The sequence below is a fragment of the Bolinopsis microptera genome, chromosome 1 (genome assembly GCF_026151205.1).
Source record: "Bolinopsis microptera isolate Bmic1 chromosome 1, MBARI_Bmic_1.0, whole genome shotgun sequence".
Classification (NCBI taxonomy): domain Eukaryota; kingdom Metazoa; phylum Ctenophora; class Tentaculata; order Lobata; family Bolinopsidae; genus Bolinopsis; species Bolinopsis microptera.
Window position 1 is genome coordinate 205,628 of NC_087072.1, and position 19,241 is coordinate 224,868.

The 19,241-nt window shown below is 38.3% G+C and overlaps 2 protein-coding genes across 3 annotated transcripts in view; both read left to right on the forward strand.

The window, feature by feature from the left end:
- Window positions 1-19,241, forward strand: part of LOC134816918 (transcription activator BRG1-like) — a 762,051-nt gene that overhangs the window by 166,007 nt on the left and 576,803 nt on the right. The gene's annotated exons all lie outside the window — the stretch shown is intronic.
- On the forward strand, window positions 8,248-12,678 carry LOC134816028 (cyclin-dependent kinase 1-like). Of its 2 annotated transcripts, none has more exons than XM_063824705.1 (7): window positions 8,248-8,376; window positions 8,981-9,067; window positions 10,110-10,233; window positions 10,758-10,928; window positions 11,379-11,542; window positions 11,723-11,864; window positions 12,151-12,678. In XM_063824705.1, the coding sequence occupies exons 1-7, from the start codon at window positions 8,270-8,272 to the stop codon at window positions 12,289-12,291; spliced, it is 936 nt and encodes a 311-aa protein (XP_063680775.1). In that variant the 5' UTR covers window positions 8,248-8,269; the 3' UTR covers window positions 12,292-12,678. The 2 variants fall into 2 exon arrangements, with proteins under 2 accessions (XP_063680775.1, XP_063680786.1); XM_063824716.1 differs by lacking the exon at window positions 8,248-8,376 and adding an exon at window positions 8,730-8,763.

Genomic DNA, 19,241 nt, shown 5'->3' on the forward strand with positions numbered 1-19,241 from the left:
TATGTAGTTTTGGTCTTGTTTGTTATTTAAACTTTTAATATTTGACTTGACGGATGTTACTAGTCTAAATTCCTTCGAACTTGCCCGAGGCAAGTGCTACGAAATAAACTAAACTTAGAGGTTCAAATGACAAAAAGGAGCTAAGATCAAAATGGAACTTATAAACAAATCGGCTCTGCATTGATTGACGATGTCAACCCTTCCAAATCGTTGCTATTCCAGATCGTTGCTCGTCGGTGCGAAGCAAAAATGCTAGTTTGCGCGGCCTCTGCACTGCCAGGAATAAACTTTAAATGTGAATATTTTGTGAACTCCGATCCCGCAGTCACAAATATTGTTTCAAGAGGGTATTATTGCATATTGACGTATTCTAGTGCGCTACTAAAACTAGAACTTATCGTCGCAACATCTTTTTCGTTCTAGCTTCACTCATTTTTTAAATTAGGTTAATGTGTACATAAAAATTATATTGTATTGTAGATAAGATATTCGGCTATCGGAGTATAAGGTCAAAAAGCAAACAAAATTTTTAACAAAATATGATATTCGCAATTGAACTACTAATCTTTGACGCGTATTTGTTTAAAAAGTTGGTTATGTGCGGAGTCTTTTAATTATATTAACTTTAAAATTCTAACAATTTTTATGAATCTTTTACAGTAATGTTTGCCAATTAATTTGCAATCACATTGTATCATAATTAATAACTCAAATAAAAATTTGTTATCTTCATTCGGCTACAAAACGTTTCCTATCAGAATAAGCAATAAAAACGTCCAAAGGAGGTCCCATCTGCGCGCGCCAGGGTGAGTCAAGAAATCAACAAATTCAAAAAGCTAAAAACAGTTTGACGGATGTTACTCTTGTCATACGTTGTATGACCCGCCGCGCACGAAGTGCGCGGCTCCCCCTGTAGCGTCCGTGGGGGTCACCACGTGATACAATGGTACTCGTCTAAATTTTTTCGAAGTGACGCGCGCCGCGCTTTCTTCTAGAATTAATGGCCCGAAGCAAGCCCAGGAAATCTTATTGGCTGGGGCCTAACTTGGAAAGTAAAAGAAATAAAGACTTCCGGTTTTTTGCAAAATTGTCACCGTGTAAAAATAACGTTTCCTCCCCAGGAGGAAAATTAAGGATATTGTACATTGTAGATTTTAAGTTATCTCAAAATCTTCAGAATAGTCTTATTTTGGGCCGATCAAAAGTTAACGGGTGATACTCGTAAAATATCTGTTCCATGGACCGTCGACCCGCGCGCGTCCTGGTAGGTTGTAAACCTACAAATCAAAAGTTGCAACTTTAATTTTGCGGATTCCTGTCCTTTGATTGGCTGAATTGTGTCACGTGCTGGCGGCTTGAAAATTGGAATTTGCCATGCGTGCAAATCACCTAATGTCGCGCGCGAGCTCAAGCCATCTGTTTAAGCATTAAGTTGATTGACGATGTCAATCCGTCGAGATCGTTGCTCTGCGAAGCAGAGCAACGATCGTCGACGATGCGAAGCAAGAATGCTAGTTCGCGCGGCGCGTCGAAGCGGCGAAGTCCTCCAAGCATTAAGTAAAACCACCTTTAGTAACACGGCCAGCCAGTAAGGTTTGCTGGTAATGGGAGTGCCATGCTACAAAGTAGCGCGTGCCGGGCTAGTCCATTAACAGCAAGCCCGTAGTCCACGATCCTTTACATAACAAGTTTGGTCCCAGTTTATTAGTCATCGTATGCAGAAAAAATATTTTAACGTTTTGAATGTCTATCAGAATAAAAGTTGACTAAAAATTTAACTTACAAACTGCGTTGCTCTAACCAGAGCCCTCTCGCTTGCAGTAGCGCGCGACTGCCGAAACAAGCGCGTCAAAAACATTATCCTATTTTTAAGTAAAATACAATTTTTATTTTCCACAGAAGAATCAATACATATTGAATTATAAATATCCGATAATTTCATTATTAACCATTAAAAGTTGCTTTGTCATTTGTAAAATCAAAAACGAAAAGCCCCACACTGAACGCAAGCGGCATTTTTTCTGCAGCTGCCTAGCTTCAAGCTTGTAGCCGCTAACATCAAAGCCGCCGCGCGCGCCCAGTGCTGGGGTGCATTCTCATTAACAATTAAACTTGGTCAAAGATATTTATATACAATTCCTAAATTAAATCAATAATCATGTTAATATGAGTATTCAACACTACTCGACAACAAATATTTGCCGGCCCATCAACGATTCAGTCGCCGAAACAAAAATCAAATGTTTGCTTTTTCGTTTCGGGGACTGTTTGAACTCAGTACTATATCCGACTAATCACACTTTATAATGGTTAAAATACAAAGTAAAAAGATTTTCCTCGATGGGCCGGCATTCGCAACCGCGAAACGTTTTGAGTACGACAAACGATGACACCACCACCAGCCGTTAATTGATAAGTCCATGGGTGACGGGATAAAGTTAAAGTAAGATGTGTAATTTCATATTGCCTATCACCTATCACCTAAGTTACTTTGCATATACTGCTTCTAGTTACACGATAGCGATCTCAGTTCCCAATATCGTGTGACCCAACAGAGGGGATTGTGGAAGGACACGTACATTTTTCATTAACACGTGCCCTGATTACCCCCTCCGTTAAGCTACTAAACGGGGAACGTTGACCGCCAGTCTGTAGTCAGATCGTTAATAAATTATACTTTAAAATTGGTTGCCAGGTGATGGTGTCAGTGAGAGACGTTAAGTTAGGTGAACATTGGTACAAAAATATAATAATCTAGCAGTTTATCTCAAAGTTAAAATCACTATTTGTTAAAGTATACAAACAGTTCTATTCAAAAGAACAAAGTCCGAGAGCAGAGAGAAGATTTGGAGACTATACACGCATATGTGGGGTTTAAATTTGGTATTAGTAATTTTAGGGTTCGACCGAAAATGTTGGTCGGTTGGTTAATAGGGAGCAGTCACTGTCATTAGAATTATCAGATTAGGAGCAACAATTAGAATCAAATTGGACATATTGTGTATTGTGTATTGTGAAATCAGTGAAACCTAGAATGGCGCCAAAATGCTAGCGCGCCTTGTTATGCGCGCTAACATACTAGCTGCTGAAAATAAAGAAGTATATGCATGATAATGTCGTTTGGCGGCAGCGCCTGCCGATACCTGGATTATATTGTGTTTAACTTAGAATTCAGTGAAATTTTTGTCATTCCATTCAGCACCATACCTGTTTTGGGCATTCATCAATGACTTTTGTAATTTATTCTTAACAGAAGAACAAGAGGAATTAAAATTAAATGAGCCAATTTTACAAAACTCATTCCACAGCCACGCTGATTTATAGATGAATTGTTTAGTTGGAGAAGGTGTGATTAACATATTGTCTTTCCTATGAGATATGGTGAACAAAGAGAACATTGAAATTGGTACTCTTGTCTTAATTATCTTAAAAAATTCCATTAGGCAACGTAGTCTATATAGGTTCTCTACAGCTAGTAATTTATGTTTTGCAAATAGAGGTTTGGTAGACTCCTTAACATAAAAATCGCAACCCAAACGTTGGGAGCCGAACGGTCTAACTCTAGCACATGTTCTGAATTTGTCTACATACCTTTTATGGTCTCCGAATAGAATTCTTATACATTTCTTCTGAGTAATAAATAGTGGTTTTAACTGGATATTAGGAATACCTCCCCACACAGAAATAGCAAAACCGAGATGTGATTCAAAGAGAGAATGGTAAATTTGTTTATATAGTGATTCTGGTAAGCATTTCTTAATACGGTAGATACGTCCACAAGCACTGCTTAGTTTTTTGTTAAGAGATTGTATGTGTGGTTTCCAACTTAATTTGTCATCAATAATAACTCCAAGGAATTTAGTTTGACTAACACGCTTGATTACCCTGTTATTCATGGATAGGTAATAGCTATCTATATCGGCGTCTAATTCATTATTGTTACGTTTATTTGGAGAGAAGTACATGTAACAGCACTTTTTTACATTAATGTGTAGTAGGTTTACTATCATGTAATTATTAACAGCCTGCAGTATTTTGTTAGCCATGTCATATACCTTATCCTTTGAGTCGGCTGCAACAAATATATTAGTGTCGTCAGCAAATAGAACAAATTTACCTAGACTTGTTATATTACAAATATCATTTATGTACAGTATGAACAGTAGAGGTCCGAGCACACTCCCTTGGGGGACTCCAAATTCTACAGGTAATTCATCAGATTTTACATCAAGAACGTCCACAAATTGTTTTCTATTAGATAAATAACTAGAGATAAGATTTAGAGCATTTCCTCGGATACCATAGTTATTTAATTTTGTTATTAGCTTAGAGTGGTCTAGGGTATCAAAGGCTTTAGAAAGATCTACGAAGACACCTAGTACGTGCTGCTTTTTGCTAGTTAACGATTCAATATGTTCTACAGAATAATTAAGTGCATGACTAGTGGAATGCCCTTTTCTGAAACCAAATTGGTTTTCATGAATTATTCCCTTAGAGGTTCAGAAACTATACAACCTAGCATATATCAGTTTTTCTAGTATTTTCCCAAAAACAGGTAGTGTCGATACGGGTCTATAATTTCCTAAAAGCTGTTCATCTTCCTTTTTGTAAATCGGACTAATTCTCCCTGTCTTAAGTTCTTCAGGAAATAGGCCTTCTTGTATGCATCTATTGAAATACTTCACTAAATACGGTGCAATTACTTGACACGACTTCTTAATTACATGAATAGGTATGTCGCTTGATTTACCATTTTTTAATTCGTTTATGGTCTCTATCATTTCAGCACTGTCACAGTCTTTAAGATAAATACTGGATGTGATGGATTTCGGGAGGTAGTCAGTAAATGTTGGTAAATCATTTATTCTTAAATAGTCATGAGAATACACTTCATTAAGATTAGATGCAATGGAAGCAAAGTACTTGTTGAACTCATTTGCAATTACACGACGATTGGTTACACGCTCATTATCAATAATAAAGTTAGGTTTCGTCTGACGTCTCTTCTTACCACGTAATTCGTTAATTATCTGCCAAGTTTTCTTGCTGTCACCAATACATTCAGCAATCTTTCCCCCGTGATACTTATGTTTTGCACAATTAATGAGGTGGTTTAATAACTTCCGGTGTGCTTTAAATTCCTGATGACGCATTACTTTATTTGTACAGTGATAACAAAGACAGTCTGATTGGTTGGGTGTTGAACTTCCCAGTGGAATAAAGATTTATAAACGCTTCTTTACCACATAACACAAGGATGGAACCGAAGATAATTGTTATATTATGTTTTTCTTTATTACTGACATAACTGGCTCCCTCAATTCTTAGAAAGCGCTTGCGCTTTGAGGTATTAAAGACAACGGTTATTTCGATAAGGGGGGACAGAGGGCCCAAGTTGCGATATAAACCAGACAATATTGAAGATTTAGATTTAAATATTGAGCCCTTTGGCTAGAGAATACTTTCTTGAATATTTTCGATAGTTTTTAATATTGGTAATATTAATGAATTGTAATTGATTGATATGTAATATTTAGGCCCGTGGCCAGTTTTCACATTCTTACTAAAACTTTATTAGAAATATTCCAATAAAAGCAGTCATTTGTAATACTTTTGAGAAAAGACTATTTTTTTGAGAAAATCCTTCCAATTTAATTTTAAAACCTAAAACTGTCACAGTGTTCTTGACGTCCAGAGGGAGTTTGTTCCAATATGGAATAACTCGCTCCGGGAGAAAAGACTTCTGGATATACTTTATTTTAGTTAAACTTCTACTACATCTATTGCTTGAAACAAGATTAAGACCGGATCTGCCAGTTCTAAACATCCCCGATCCATAATCAGTTAATCTAATTGTTACTTTAAAAGCTTCTATGAGGTCCCCACGTATTCGCCGCTCTGCCAGCGTTGTCAAATTGAGGATTTCCAATCTACGGCTGTAGAAAAGAGTACCCACCTCATCAATCAGACGGGTAAACCGCCTCTTGACGCTCTCCAGCTCCAAAACAGTCCCCAACTTCCATGAGCCGCAGGTGGATTCTACAATTGGAAACAATACTCAAGATGAGGTCTTATTAAAGCTTTCTATATAGCAATCATAACAACCTTTTCTCTAATAACTAAATTCCTTACAATCCAACAAATCATACGATTTGCCTTAGCGATACATGCTTTGATCTGTTCGTTCCAAACGTATATGGTGGTCATCACTCCTTACCCAAAGTCTGGCAGCCATCAGTTGTGTTATCACTGGTTTTTAACTTCTTTTATACCTTGAGTAATGTAGGTGTTATACAAAGAACCATGTCAACAGTCATGATTTATGTGATGGAATGAGGTAAAAGGGGATAAATCCTAGTCGTTGCTTGAAGTGACTCATAATTCGAAGATAGGGGGTTCGAGACCCACCATACTAGTAAAGCGCCATCAGGCATTGATCTTGAAGTGCCATCAGGCCCTGGCCCTTGTAAAGCAGAATTATTTTATTCTTGATATTCTAATGTTAGCCTTTAGTACACTTGTAGTGCACTGTACTATGATTCTTATTATCTACATTGTCCTTTTAATGTTTGTGGGGAAATATGCATTATATATTTGTTCACATAGTGCGATGATATTTTGTAGACATGTATGATGATGTGATGTCATACATTTTACTTTACTTTACTTTACTTTACTTTTTTATTACAAATTACCCCAGCTCCTTAGACAGCCGGTGGTACTCTTTAACAGAATTGTGACTAAATTTGTTCCTAAACTAGATTCCTTGATAATTAATAATTCCTTGATTAGTTCGGTGTGGTTGATACCTTCGTCTAGGAAAATATCAATGGAATCAATCGAACAGTTCCCTGTACAATGGTCTACCTTGCAATTGTGGTTTTTACATCAACTCAAAGAAAAGAAAGTAAAGAAAATTAATGATACAGTCAATGAGATTGAGCTTATCTGTAGTGAAATGCCCATTCTCGGTTCATCAATTAAAGCTATTCAGCTAGAAGATGTAAAGTTCGATCGTCAAGGAAAATTCCGATATTGGTTTAAAGAATTACACAGAGTGTCCACAAAACCAGATAACTCACTCATTGTCGAGGAGCTTTGGTCTAAAGTACTTCAATACACTAAAGGTAGTGTTACAGAGTTGGATCATACGTTTTCACAAGCATCTAAATCATCTTTCAATGTGTCAGAACATTTTGTCGGATTACTTAAAAGAAATTCATTCCAAGTTAATTATAATCCCTGTTATACTCAAATTACAGAGCCCAATTTCTCTGACTTTAATCTAACTAAAAGTTTCAAAGTCGATGACTTCTCATGGAGCAGGTCATGTCAATCCACAGTCTCATTCATCAATAAACGCTCTATCAGAGTGGTCAATGTGTTTTTAGGACAAATCTCATACGAAACCTGCTCATCCTCCTCGTTGTGTTGCTTAAGGAGTAGTGAGCATGGACCTGACTTGTTGCTCACTTCTGGACGTAACATGAAAATATGGGACGTGCGAAAAGAGGGGCCAGCTTTAGTGTCCCATGAAATACCGTCTCCTTGTTCCAGTTTTGTTAAACACTCATCAAAATCTTCTTGCTTTGTTGAGAGGGACGAATTTTCCTGTGTTTTAGCAGGTAAGGATGGAAAGCTAAATTTACTAGACAAACGGAAATTCTCAGAGATAGTGTCAGTAGTTGATACTAGATTCAGAGACATATTTAGTGTTGAAGTGAGCAGAGAGGGAGGAAGCCTCATTCTCCAGTCTGTCAATGGAGTGGTAAAAGTTTTAGATAGGCGCACTCTTGAAACTGTAGAATCAGGTTACTCCGCTCAAGCTCATGCAGACCCCATAAGCGGGCAATCTTTTGATGTTGATTTTTTTATCCAATGTTCAAAAAAGTTAACTTTATTTTGTGAGCTTTTTCGGCTTCCAGTCCTAAGTGTTCAAATACCTGTGCAAACAAAGGTTTTATCTTCAGCTTTTTGTAGAGAACCCAAACAGTTATTTTGTTCGGGTGTTTCTAATGCTTTTTTGATATCATTTCATTGAGATTGTTGTTCTGTGACGTGTGATTATTAATTGTTTGCCTTAATTTTGATTGTACATCATTGCAAAAATCCACAAATTTCATTCAGCTTTGGACTAATTTTTTTATATCTTTTGACTCAATCATAAAACATCCATCAACCATCATTCAATTGATTTATATTGTATTTCTTGAGTGAACTAAAACAGTTGTGTATAATTCTTACTATGAATGATTATTATTTAGTAGGTATGGAAAGTTACCGTAAGATAGAGAAAGTGGGTGAGGGTACATACGGCGTAGTTTATAAAGGAGAACATAAACCAACAGGGACTACTGTCGCTCTTAAGAAAATCAGGTAATAAACCAACAGGGACTACTGTCGCTCTTAAGAAAATCAGGTAATAAACCAACAGGGACTACTGTCGCTCTTAAGAAAATCAGGTAATAAACCAACAGGGACTACTGTCGCTCTTAAGAAAATCAGGTAATAAACCAACAGGGACTACTGTCGCTCTTAAGAAAATCAGGTAATAAACCAACAGGGACTACTGTCGCTCTTAAGAAAATCAGGTAATAAACCAACAGGGACTACTGTCGCTCTTAAGAAAATCAGGTAATAAACCAACAGGGACTACTGTCGCTCTTAAGAAAATCAGGTAATAAACCAACAGGGACTACTGTCGCTCTTAAGAAAATCAGGTAATAAACCAACAGGGACTACTGTCGCTCTTAAGAAAATCAGGTAACGATTAGTGATCAGCTGTATTTAGACACTAACCTTGTCTTTATACCGAATACTAGAGTAGCAGGTTGTAGTTACTACACTCTGCTACTACAGTGAAATGCAGATTGCAGATGTATTATATATTTATTGCTTTATTGTGTCGTTTTAGCCAGGTCTATGAATTGTAAGAACATTAATTTTAATATCCGTTTCACTGAAACATATTGTTTCCTAGGTTACAAGCTGATGATGAAGGTGTTCCTTCTACAGCTATACGAGAGATCTCAATGTTAAAGGAACTCAAACACTGCAACATTGTCGGGTACTACTAACTAACTTACTACTGCTGTCTTTTACTGTACTCTAGTAGTGTAGTTCAGTGTCTTTTATACTTCCCAAGGTCTCTGCTACTGGAGTAAATTTGATTGTCATTACATTGTATCATCACTAGGCTATGTGGTAATTAGAGCATCCGCCTTCTGCGCAGAAGGTTCAGTCTAGGGAGTAAGAGCTAAGGATCAATTGGAACTATGCGATCTCCTCGGTCGACTCAGCCGAATGATGGGAAACTTAATTGAGGGTTAAATGAGGAGGGGTACCTGTTAGACTGTAAACATAGTACAATTACTATTACTATAATTCTAAGTGCCACTAGTTAAGGGAGCTAAGGAGGTCTAGCCCGGTGGAAAATGAGGAGTATATCTGTGCAGGTTACTAGAGGTAGTGAACGAGAACAATGTGCTGTACCTCGTGTTCTGGTTACTAGGTTACTAGCTGGTTACTAGGTTACTAGCTGGTTACTACCTGGTTACTGTGCAGGTTACTGGAGGTAGTGAACGAGAACAATGTGCTGTACCTCGTGTTCTGGTTACTAGGTTACTAGCTGGTTACTAGGTTACTAGCTGGTTACTACCTGGTTACTGCGCAGGTTACTGGAGGTAGTGAACGAGAACAATGTGCTGTACCTCGTGTTCTGGTTACTAGGTTACTAGCTGGTTACTAGGTTACTAGCTGGTTACTACCTGGTTACTGTGCAGGTTACTGGAGGTAGTGAACGAGAACAATGTGCTGTACCTCGTGTTCTGGTTACTAGGTTACTAGCTGGTTACTAGGTTACTAGCTGGTTACTACCTGGTTACTGTGCAGGTTACTGGAGGTAGTGAACGAGAACAATGTGCTGTACCTCGTGTTCTGGTTACTAGGTTACTAGCTGGTTACTAGGTTACTAGCTGGTTACTACCTGGTTACTGTGCAGGTTACTGGAGGTAGTGAACGAGAACAATGTGCTGTACCTCGTGTTCTGGTTACTAGGTTACTAGCTGGTTACTAGGTTACTACCTGGTTACTACCTGGTTACTGTGCAGGTTACTGGAGGTAGTGAACGAGAACAATGTGCTGTACCTCGTGTTCGAGTTCCTGACCATGGATCTCAAGAAGTATATAGACACCATCCCACGTGACCAACAGATGGACGCTAAACTTCTCAAGGTTTGTCTTTCAGTATCAACATCGAAACTGGGGGGGGGGGACGCTAAGCTTCTCAAGGTTTGTCTTTCAGTATCAACATCTATACTGGGGCCGGGGCGGCGGAGGGGGTACTGTACTGTATACTATGACACTATATTTTAGTCTTAGTTAGAAAATGCAGTGGAATTTCTAAATCCTGATAGTTTCCCGTTTGTTGCAGGCATGTTTTGTGAATTCGTCCTATGATCCCAATTTTATTCTACACAAACATTCGAATGCTCTTAGCAATTATAAATTACTTGCAGTTTTAGAGAAATTGAGGTTATATTTGACTTCCTAAATACAAGCTAAATATTTATTTGTATCCAGATTTTACGTGACAGCGATTAGTAAATCAGCCTCAATCGCAGAAAAACTCTCAAAACGAACAAACAGGAGAGGGGGGGAACAAACAGGGGGGGGGGGGGGGCGGGGGGAAGTACACCTCACCAGTCACCTGTAGCACGTGTAACACATAATCAAATACTGACTTTAACACATTTCAGAGTTACACGTATCAGATACTACTGGCTATCAAGTACTGTCACAGTCACAGAGTGCTACACAGAGATCTCAAACCTCACAACCTGCTCATAGACAAGAAAGGAATCCTCAAAGTTGCTGATTTCGGTTTGGCTAGGGCGTTTGGTGTTCCAGTTAGAGCCTACACCCACGAGGTATTTATAGTAGTATTAGTATCTGGTCACTTGGTTACTTGGTTACTAGCTGGTTACTTGGTTACTAGGTTATTAGCTGGTTACTTGGTTACTAGCTGGTTACTTGGTTACTAGCTGGTTACTTGGTTACTAGCTGGTTACTTGGTTACTAGCTGGTTACTAAGTTACTAGCTGATTTCTTGGTTACTAGCTGGTTACTAACTGGTTACTTGGTTACAAGCTGGTCACTTGGTTACTAGCTGGTTACTTGGTTACTAGCTGATTTCTTGGTTACTAGCTGGTCACTTGGTTACTAGCTGGTTACTTGGTTACTAGCTGGTAAGTTGTAAGAAGGTTATTTCAGATAGTGAGTAATGACATTGTGTTTCTCAGGTAGTGACAGGTAGTGAGTAATGACATTGTGTTTCTCAGGTAGTGACAGGTAGTAAGTAGTGACATTGTGTTTCTCAGGTAGTTACGTTGTGGTACAGATCCCCGGAGATATTGTTAGGACAGTTGAGGTACAGCTGTCCGGTCGATATGTGGAGTGTGGGATGTATATTCGGAGAGATGGCCAACAAACGGCCTCTTTTCCACGGAGACTCTGAAATCGACCAACTCTTCAGAATTTTCAGGTGACTGTTTGCTTATTTATTAGTTAGACTGTTTGCTTGATGTAGATCAAATATTAATATAAACGTATTTATTTTATATTTATAACCTGCTGTAATTTCTAGCTTACTAGCTGGTTACTAGGTTACTACCTGGTTACTAGGTTACTGTAATTTATAACCAACTGTAATATTCTCCCCCAGAACTAAGGGAACTCCTAACGAGTTGACCTGGCCAGGAGTCACTGAACTGCCCGACTACAAACCTACGTTCCCGAGCTGGCCCATTTCCGCCCTGAAGAACGCCTGTCCACGTCTGGACGAACAAGGACTGGACCTTCTCGAGGTATGTTCATTGTTAGTTCTTGTAAGTAACTAAAGTTCATGTTATGTTGACTGTAAGTTATTGTAAGTAACAAATGTTCAGGCAATGTTCATTGTTAGTTATTGTAAGTAACAGATGTTCAGGCAATGTTCATTGTTAGTTATTGTAAGTAACTAAAGTTCATGTTATGTTGACTGTAAGTTATTGTAAGTAACAAATGTTCAGGCAATGTTCATTGTTAGTTATTGTAAGTAACAAATGTTCAGGCAATGTTCATTGTTAGTTATTGTAAGTAACAAATGTTCAGGCAATGTTGGAGTACCAGCCAGCTAATAGGATTAGCGCTAAACGAGCTATAAACCACGCTTACTTCGACGACTTAGACAAGAGCCAGCTCCCAGACGAAGAGATATCTTACTACCGGTCTCACCTTCAAGCAGAGCATTAGTTACCATGGTTACTTGTTACTCAGTAACCAAACTCCAACCAGGACACTCAAGATAGCTTCTTTTTCAGACAATTTTTATCGTTTTCAAATTACATATTTTGTATTTTGGGCAGGCCTAATTTAGCGTGTACATCTTTTTGAAGTATCTATTTTAGTAGGGAGATACTCCTGTAGTAGATAGAATACTGTAACTCTGAGAATTAGATCTTTCTCAAGTAATAGAACAACAGTTAAATGCTTTAAACTTAAGTTTGGGAATGATCTTCAAACTGACGAAGTTATCACATATAATGACATATTACACGCATTGTTTTTGTAAATTGTATCTTACATAATATATTATTGTTATTTGTTATAAATATTGAATGTTACATGAAATTTATAAAAGTTTTGTAACATAAAACGCACTACTACGAGTCTCGAAACAGTCAAGTAGAAGAGATGTGGTGAGAAAACAAATTAGCGAAATCGTGTGATTGATATGTATTTTGTTCTTGGCTTGATAAGTGTCTCTTGTCATTGCGATATTAGTCCCAGACAAAACAATACAAGTTAACTTGATTCTGGAGTTCATGTAAGAGAACAGCTCTACTTGGTGTCCTATTTGATACCGCATTTTTCTTTCAGCTCTACTTCATACTGCAGTAAACTATAAAGTTATAATTTACTTTGTTTATTCCCCATCATGTATCTCAAGAAGTGGCATGTAATGACCGTTGAATGTACTTTGTTTTGCCAACGTACACTGCGGACGTTGCCTCTTTTTCGACTAGCAGGATTTTGCAAAATTTACGTCCTAATCGGTGTTTGGCGCTTTTTTTGAAATGCCTGAGTCCGAGCACGCGCGTTTCTGTGACGAATTTGTAGAATTCACGACAATCTCAAACTTGCCACCAAATTTCAACTGGGTAGGTCGTTGGTTGTAATAGTCTATGTGGACAGTGTAGTCTGGACATGTTCTTTTCAATTTGAGGATATCGTTAAATTTAGGTACTTGATTAGGTCTCGTCAATCATTCGAGTGGCCTGCACCAATGAACTCTACTCAAATCTTAAACAGAAAAAATATATTTCAAAGCTATTTTAATTTAAAATGACACACACTACACAGTGAGACAAACACCTAGTCCTAAAATATATATGGGTTAAAATATATATGGGTTAATCTCAAACTGCAAGTAACTGAAACAAACAAATTCCAGAGTACATGGTCAAAATCATTTATACAAGGAAAGCAGTCTCCTTGATTTCTGTAGGGGACATGTTTTGGGGTTAAATAGGAAGTACTTGTCCCTAACAATCACAAAAAACCGAGTATTGACCCAGTGGCGTAACGTTGCCTGTTGGCGCCCCCTCCCCTTTTGGTGCCCTCCCTAAAATTGAACAAATTAGGTGATTTTAGAGAATACGCCGGTAAAATCTTTAAAAAAGTGTATATCTAGAGCAAAACGCGCAGTTTTGCTAGTACTTGAGTTAAGTTTTTGAAATTTTCCCACATTCAAACGACGATTTGACGCCCCCCGCACGGCGGGGCCCTTTGTTACGCCACTGTTTCGACCTCTCGACCCGCTCATGCCACTCACAGGGACCACGCCCATCCCAAAATTACTGGAATCCAGGCAGTAGCTCAACGTTGCCTGCTGGCGCCCGCTGAAAAAGCGCCCCTCCCTAAAATTTTGATACATGTTTCGTATCCAAATATCGAGTTGATGAATCCAGATTTTTGGAACATTTTTGGAACATTTTTGGAACATGTCCCAAAATTGTCCCAAAAGTGTCCCATGCATTTATTTGCCCTAATAAGCTCTAAATAGTGCCAAAAATAATTGTAAATGATGGATATAGGTAAAAACTAGGCCTAAGAGCCATCAAAACTCAAATAACATTACCCAGGTTCATGGAATGAACGAAAATGAACAAAAATTAATATTGTCCTAAAAATGCTCAGAACGGTTTAAAATTGGTCGGAAAGTGTTTATATTGGTCCTATGACCACTCAAACCAAGTTTGGGAATCACTGCATGTCTAGAACCGATGTTACCTATGTTCCAAAATGTTCCAATTTTGGGACAATAATCCTCCTGAGAATCCAGATTTTTGGAACATGGACACATCGAAGTATTGGCTGTATTTAAGTGCTGGGAAGCCTCAATTCGGTTTTCTAAGATGGATATAGGTAAAGACTAGGCCTAAGAGCCATCAAAACTCAAATAACATTACCCAGGTTCATGGAATGAACGAAAATGAACAAAAATTAATATTGTCCTAAAAATGCTCAAAACGGTTTAAAATTGGTCGGAAAGTGTTTATATTGGTCCTATGACCACTCAAACCAAGTTTGGGAATCACTGTATGTCTAGAACCGATGTGACCTATGTTCCAAAATGTTCCAATTTTGGGACAATAATCCTCCTGAGAATCCAGATTTTTGGAACATGGGCACATCGAAGTATTGGCTGTATTTAAGTGCTGGGAAGCCTCAATTCGGTTTCTAAGATGGATATAGGTAAAGACTAGGCCTAAGAGCCATCAAAACTCAAATAACATTACCCAGGTTCATGTAATGAACGAAAATGAACAAAAATTAATATTGTCCTAAAAATGCTCAGAACGGTTTAAAATTGGTCGGAAAGTGTTTATATTGGTCCTAGGACCACCCAAAGCAAGTTTGGGAATCACTGCATGTCTAGAACCGATGTTACCTATGTTCCAAAATGTTCCAATTTTGGGACAATAATCCTTCTGAGAATCCAGATTTTTGGAACATGGGCACATCGAAGTATTGGCTGTATTTAAGTGCTGGGAAGCCTCAATTCGGTTTCTAAGATGGATATAGGTAAAAACTAGGCCTAAGAGCCATCAAAACTCAAATAACATTACCCAGGTTCATGGAATGAACGAAAATGAACAAAAATGAATATTGTCCTAAAAATGCTCAGAACGGTTTAAAATTGGTCGGAAAGTGTTTATATTGGTCCTATGACCACTCAAACCAAGTTTGGGAATCACTGCATGTCTAGAACCGATGTGACCTATGTTCCAAAATGTTCCAATTTTGGGACAATAATCCTCCTGAGAATCCAGATTTTTGGAACATGGGCACATCGAAGTATTGGCTGTATTTAAGTGCTGGGAAGCCTCAAATCGGTTTTCTAAGATGGAAATAGGTAAAAACTAGGCCTAAGAGCCATCAAAACTCAAATAACATTACCCAGGTTCATGTAATGAACGAAAATGAACAAAAATGAATATTGTCCTAAAAATGCTCAGAACGGTTTAAAATTGGTCGGAAAGTGTTTATATTGGTCCTATGACCACTCAAACCAAGTTTGGGAATCACTGCATGTCTAGAACCGATGTGACCTATGTTCCAAAATGTTCCAATTTTGGGACAATAATCCTCCTGAGAATCCAGATTTTTGGAACATGGGCACATCGAAGTATTGGCTGTATTTAAGTGCTGGGAAGCCTCAATTCGGTTTTCTAGGATGGATATAGGTAAAAACTAGGCCTAAGAGCCATCAAAACTCAAATAACATTACCCAGGTTCATGTAATGAACGAAAATGAACAAAAATGAATATTGTCCTAAAAATGCTCAGAACGGTTTAAAATTGGTCGGAAAGTGTTTATATTGGTCCTAGGACCACTCAAACCAAGTTTGGGAATCACTGCATGTTACCAATGTTCCAAAATGTTCCAATTTTGGGACAATAATCCTCCTGAGAATCCAGATTTTTGGAACATGGGCACATCGAAGTATTGGCTGTATTTAAGTGCTGGGAAGCCTCAATTCGGTTTTCTAAGATGGATATAGGTAAAAACTAAGCCTAAGAGGCATCAAAACTCAAATAACATTACCCAGGTTCATGGAATGAACGAAAATGAACAAAAAATGAATATTGTCCTAAAAATGCTCAGAACGGTTTAAAATTGGTCGGAAAGTTTGGGAATCACTTCATGTCTAGACCCGATGTTACCAATGTTGTCACAATAATCCTCCTGAGCATCCAGATTTTTGGAACATGGGGACATCGAAGTGCTGGGAAGCCTCAATTCGGTTTTCTAAGATGGATATAAAAAAACTAGGCCTTATAGAGGAGCCATCAAAAGTCGAATAATATTACCCAAGTTTATGGAATGAAGAACGAACATGAAAATTTTCCTTAAAGCACTCAGAATGGTTAACAAATGGTGGCAAAGAGTCAATATTTTCGTCCAACAGGGTCTTAAAGTTGCATTCAGAATTGTGTACAATTAAACAGAAATTATTTATTGGGCAAATATTTTTGTTTTAATAATCCTCCAATATTTTGATATAAATGCTTCCCAGCACTTAAATACAGCCAATACTTCGATGTGCCCATGTTCCAAAAATCAGGATTCTCAGGAGGATTATTGTCCCAAAATTGGAACATTTTGGAACATAGGTAACATCGGTTCTAGACATGCAGTGATTCCCAAACTTGGTTTGAGTGGTCCTAGGACCAATATAAACACTTTCCGACCAATTTTAAACCGTTCTGAGCATTTTTAGGACAATATTCATTTTTGTTCATTTTCGTTCATTACATGAACCTGGGTAATGTTATTTGAGTTTTGATGGCTCTTAGGCCTAGTTTTTACCTATATCCATCTTAGAAAATTCGAATTGAGGCTTCCCAGCACTTAAATACAGCCAATACTTCGATGTGCCCACGTTCCAAAAATCTGGATTCTCAGGAGGATTATTGTCCCAAAATTGGAACATTTTGGAACATAGGTAACATCGGTTCTAGACATGCAGTGATTCCCAAACTTGGTTTGAGTGGTCCCAGGACCAATATAAACACTTTCCGACCAATTTTAAACCGTTCTGAGCATTTTTAGGACAATATTCATTTTTTGTTCATTTTCGTTCATTCCATGAACCTGGGTAATGTTATTTGAGTTTTGATGCCTCTTAGGCTTAGTTTTTACCTATATCCATCTTAGAAAACCGAATTGAGGCTTCCCAGCACTTAAATACAGCCAATACTTCGATGTGCCCATGTTCCAAAAATCTGGATTCTCAGGAGGATTATTGTCCCAAAATTGGAACATTTTGGAACATAGGTAACATCGGTTCTAGACATGCAGTGATTCCCAAACTTGGTTTGAGTGGTCCCAGGACCAATATAAACACTTTCCGACCAATTTTAAACCGTTCTGAGCATTTTTAGGACAATATTAATTTTTGTTCATTTTCGTTCATTCCATGAACCTGGGTAATGTTATTTGAGTTTTGATGGCTCTTAGGCCTAGTTTTTACCTATATCCATCTTAGAAAACCGAATTGAGGCTTCCCAGCACTTAAATACAGCCAATACTTCGATGTGCCCATGTTCCAAAAATCTGGATTCTCAGGAGGATTATTGTCCCAAAATTGGAACATTTTGGAACATAGGTCACATCGGTTCTAGACATGCAGTGATTCCCAAACTTGGTTTGAGTGGTCATAGGACCAATATAAACACTTTCCGACCAATTTTAAACCGTTCTGAGCATTTTTAGGACAATATTCATTTTTGTTCATTTTCGTTCATTCCATGAACCTGGGTAATGTTATTTGAGTTTTGATGGCTCTTAGGCCTAGTCTTTACCTATATCCATCTTAGAAACCGAATTGAGGCTTCCCAGCACTTAAATACAGCCAATACTTCGATGTGCCCATGTTCCAAAAATCTGGATTCTCAGGAGGATTATTGTCCCAAAATTGGAACATTTTGGAACATAGGTAACATCGGTTCTAGACATGCAGTGATTCCCAAACTTGGTTTGAGTGGTCCCAGGACCAATATAAACACTTTCCGACCAATTTTAAACCGTTCTGAGCATTTTTAGGACAATATTCATTTTTGTTCATTTTCGTTCATTCCATGAACCTGGGTAATGTTATTTGAGTTTTGATGGCTCTTAGGCCTAGTTTTTACCTATATCCATCTTAGAAAACCGAATTGAGGCTTCCCAGCACTTAAATACAGCCAATACTTCGATGTGTCCATGTTCCAAAAATCTGGATTCTCAGGAGGATTATTGTCCCAAAATTGGAACATTTTGGAACATAGGTAACATCGGTTCTAGACATGCAGTGATTCCCAAACTTGGTTTGAGTGGTCCTAGGACCAATGTTAACACTTTCCGACCCATTTTAAACCATTCGGAGCACTTTGAGAAGAATGTTCATTTTCGTTCATTTCTGGTCATTCCATGGGTAATTTTATGCGACTTTTGATGGCTCCTAGGCATAGCTTACGGCTATATCCATCTTAGAAAACCGAACTGAGCCTTCCGAGCACTCAAATACGGCCAATACTGCGATGTACCCATGTTCCAAATTTATGGATTCATCTACTGCAAATATCAGAGATTTTGACCATGTATTCTTCGGCGGCGCGCGCTTCGCGCGCGAAAAGTGGCATGCAACGTATGTCAACTAAAATTGAACAAATTAGATGATTTTAGAGGATACGCCGGTAAAATCTCTAAAAAAAGTGTGTTTCTACATTCTAGAGCAAAACGCGCAGTTTTGCTAGTCACCGTAGTTAAGTTTTTCTTACTGGGCGGCGCTCAGCCTGTCATTCCGCCGAATATTTATGAACATAATCGATATTGTCCCACATTCAAACGACAATTTGGCGCCCTCCTAAAATTGCCCCCCCCCCCCCCCCCCCCTCCGCACAGCGGGGTCCTTCGTTACTAGTTACGCCACTGAATCCAGGTCAAATCAAGACTGAGAATCTTTACCCCTGTAGGGGATTTATGTTCCCGGGTATTAGGAACGTGTTTAGATGGTTTAATTAAGTTAGTACCTGTCCCAAACCATCAGAAAAACTGAGTTTCGACCTCTTGACCCACTCAGGCCACGCCCAGGAATGAGGAACAATGCGCAACTATTCATAGGGGATTTGACCCAGGACCCCTGATTCACGAT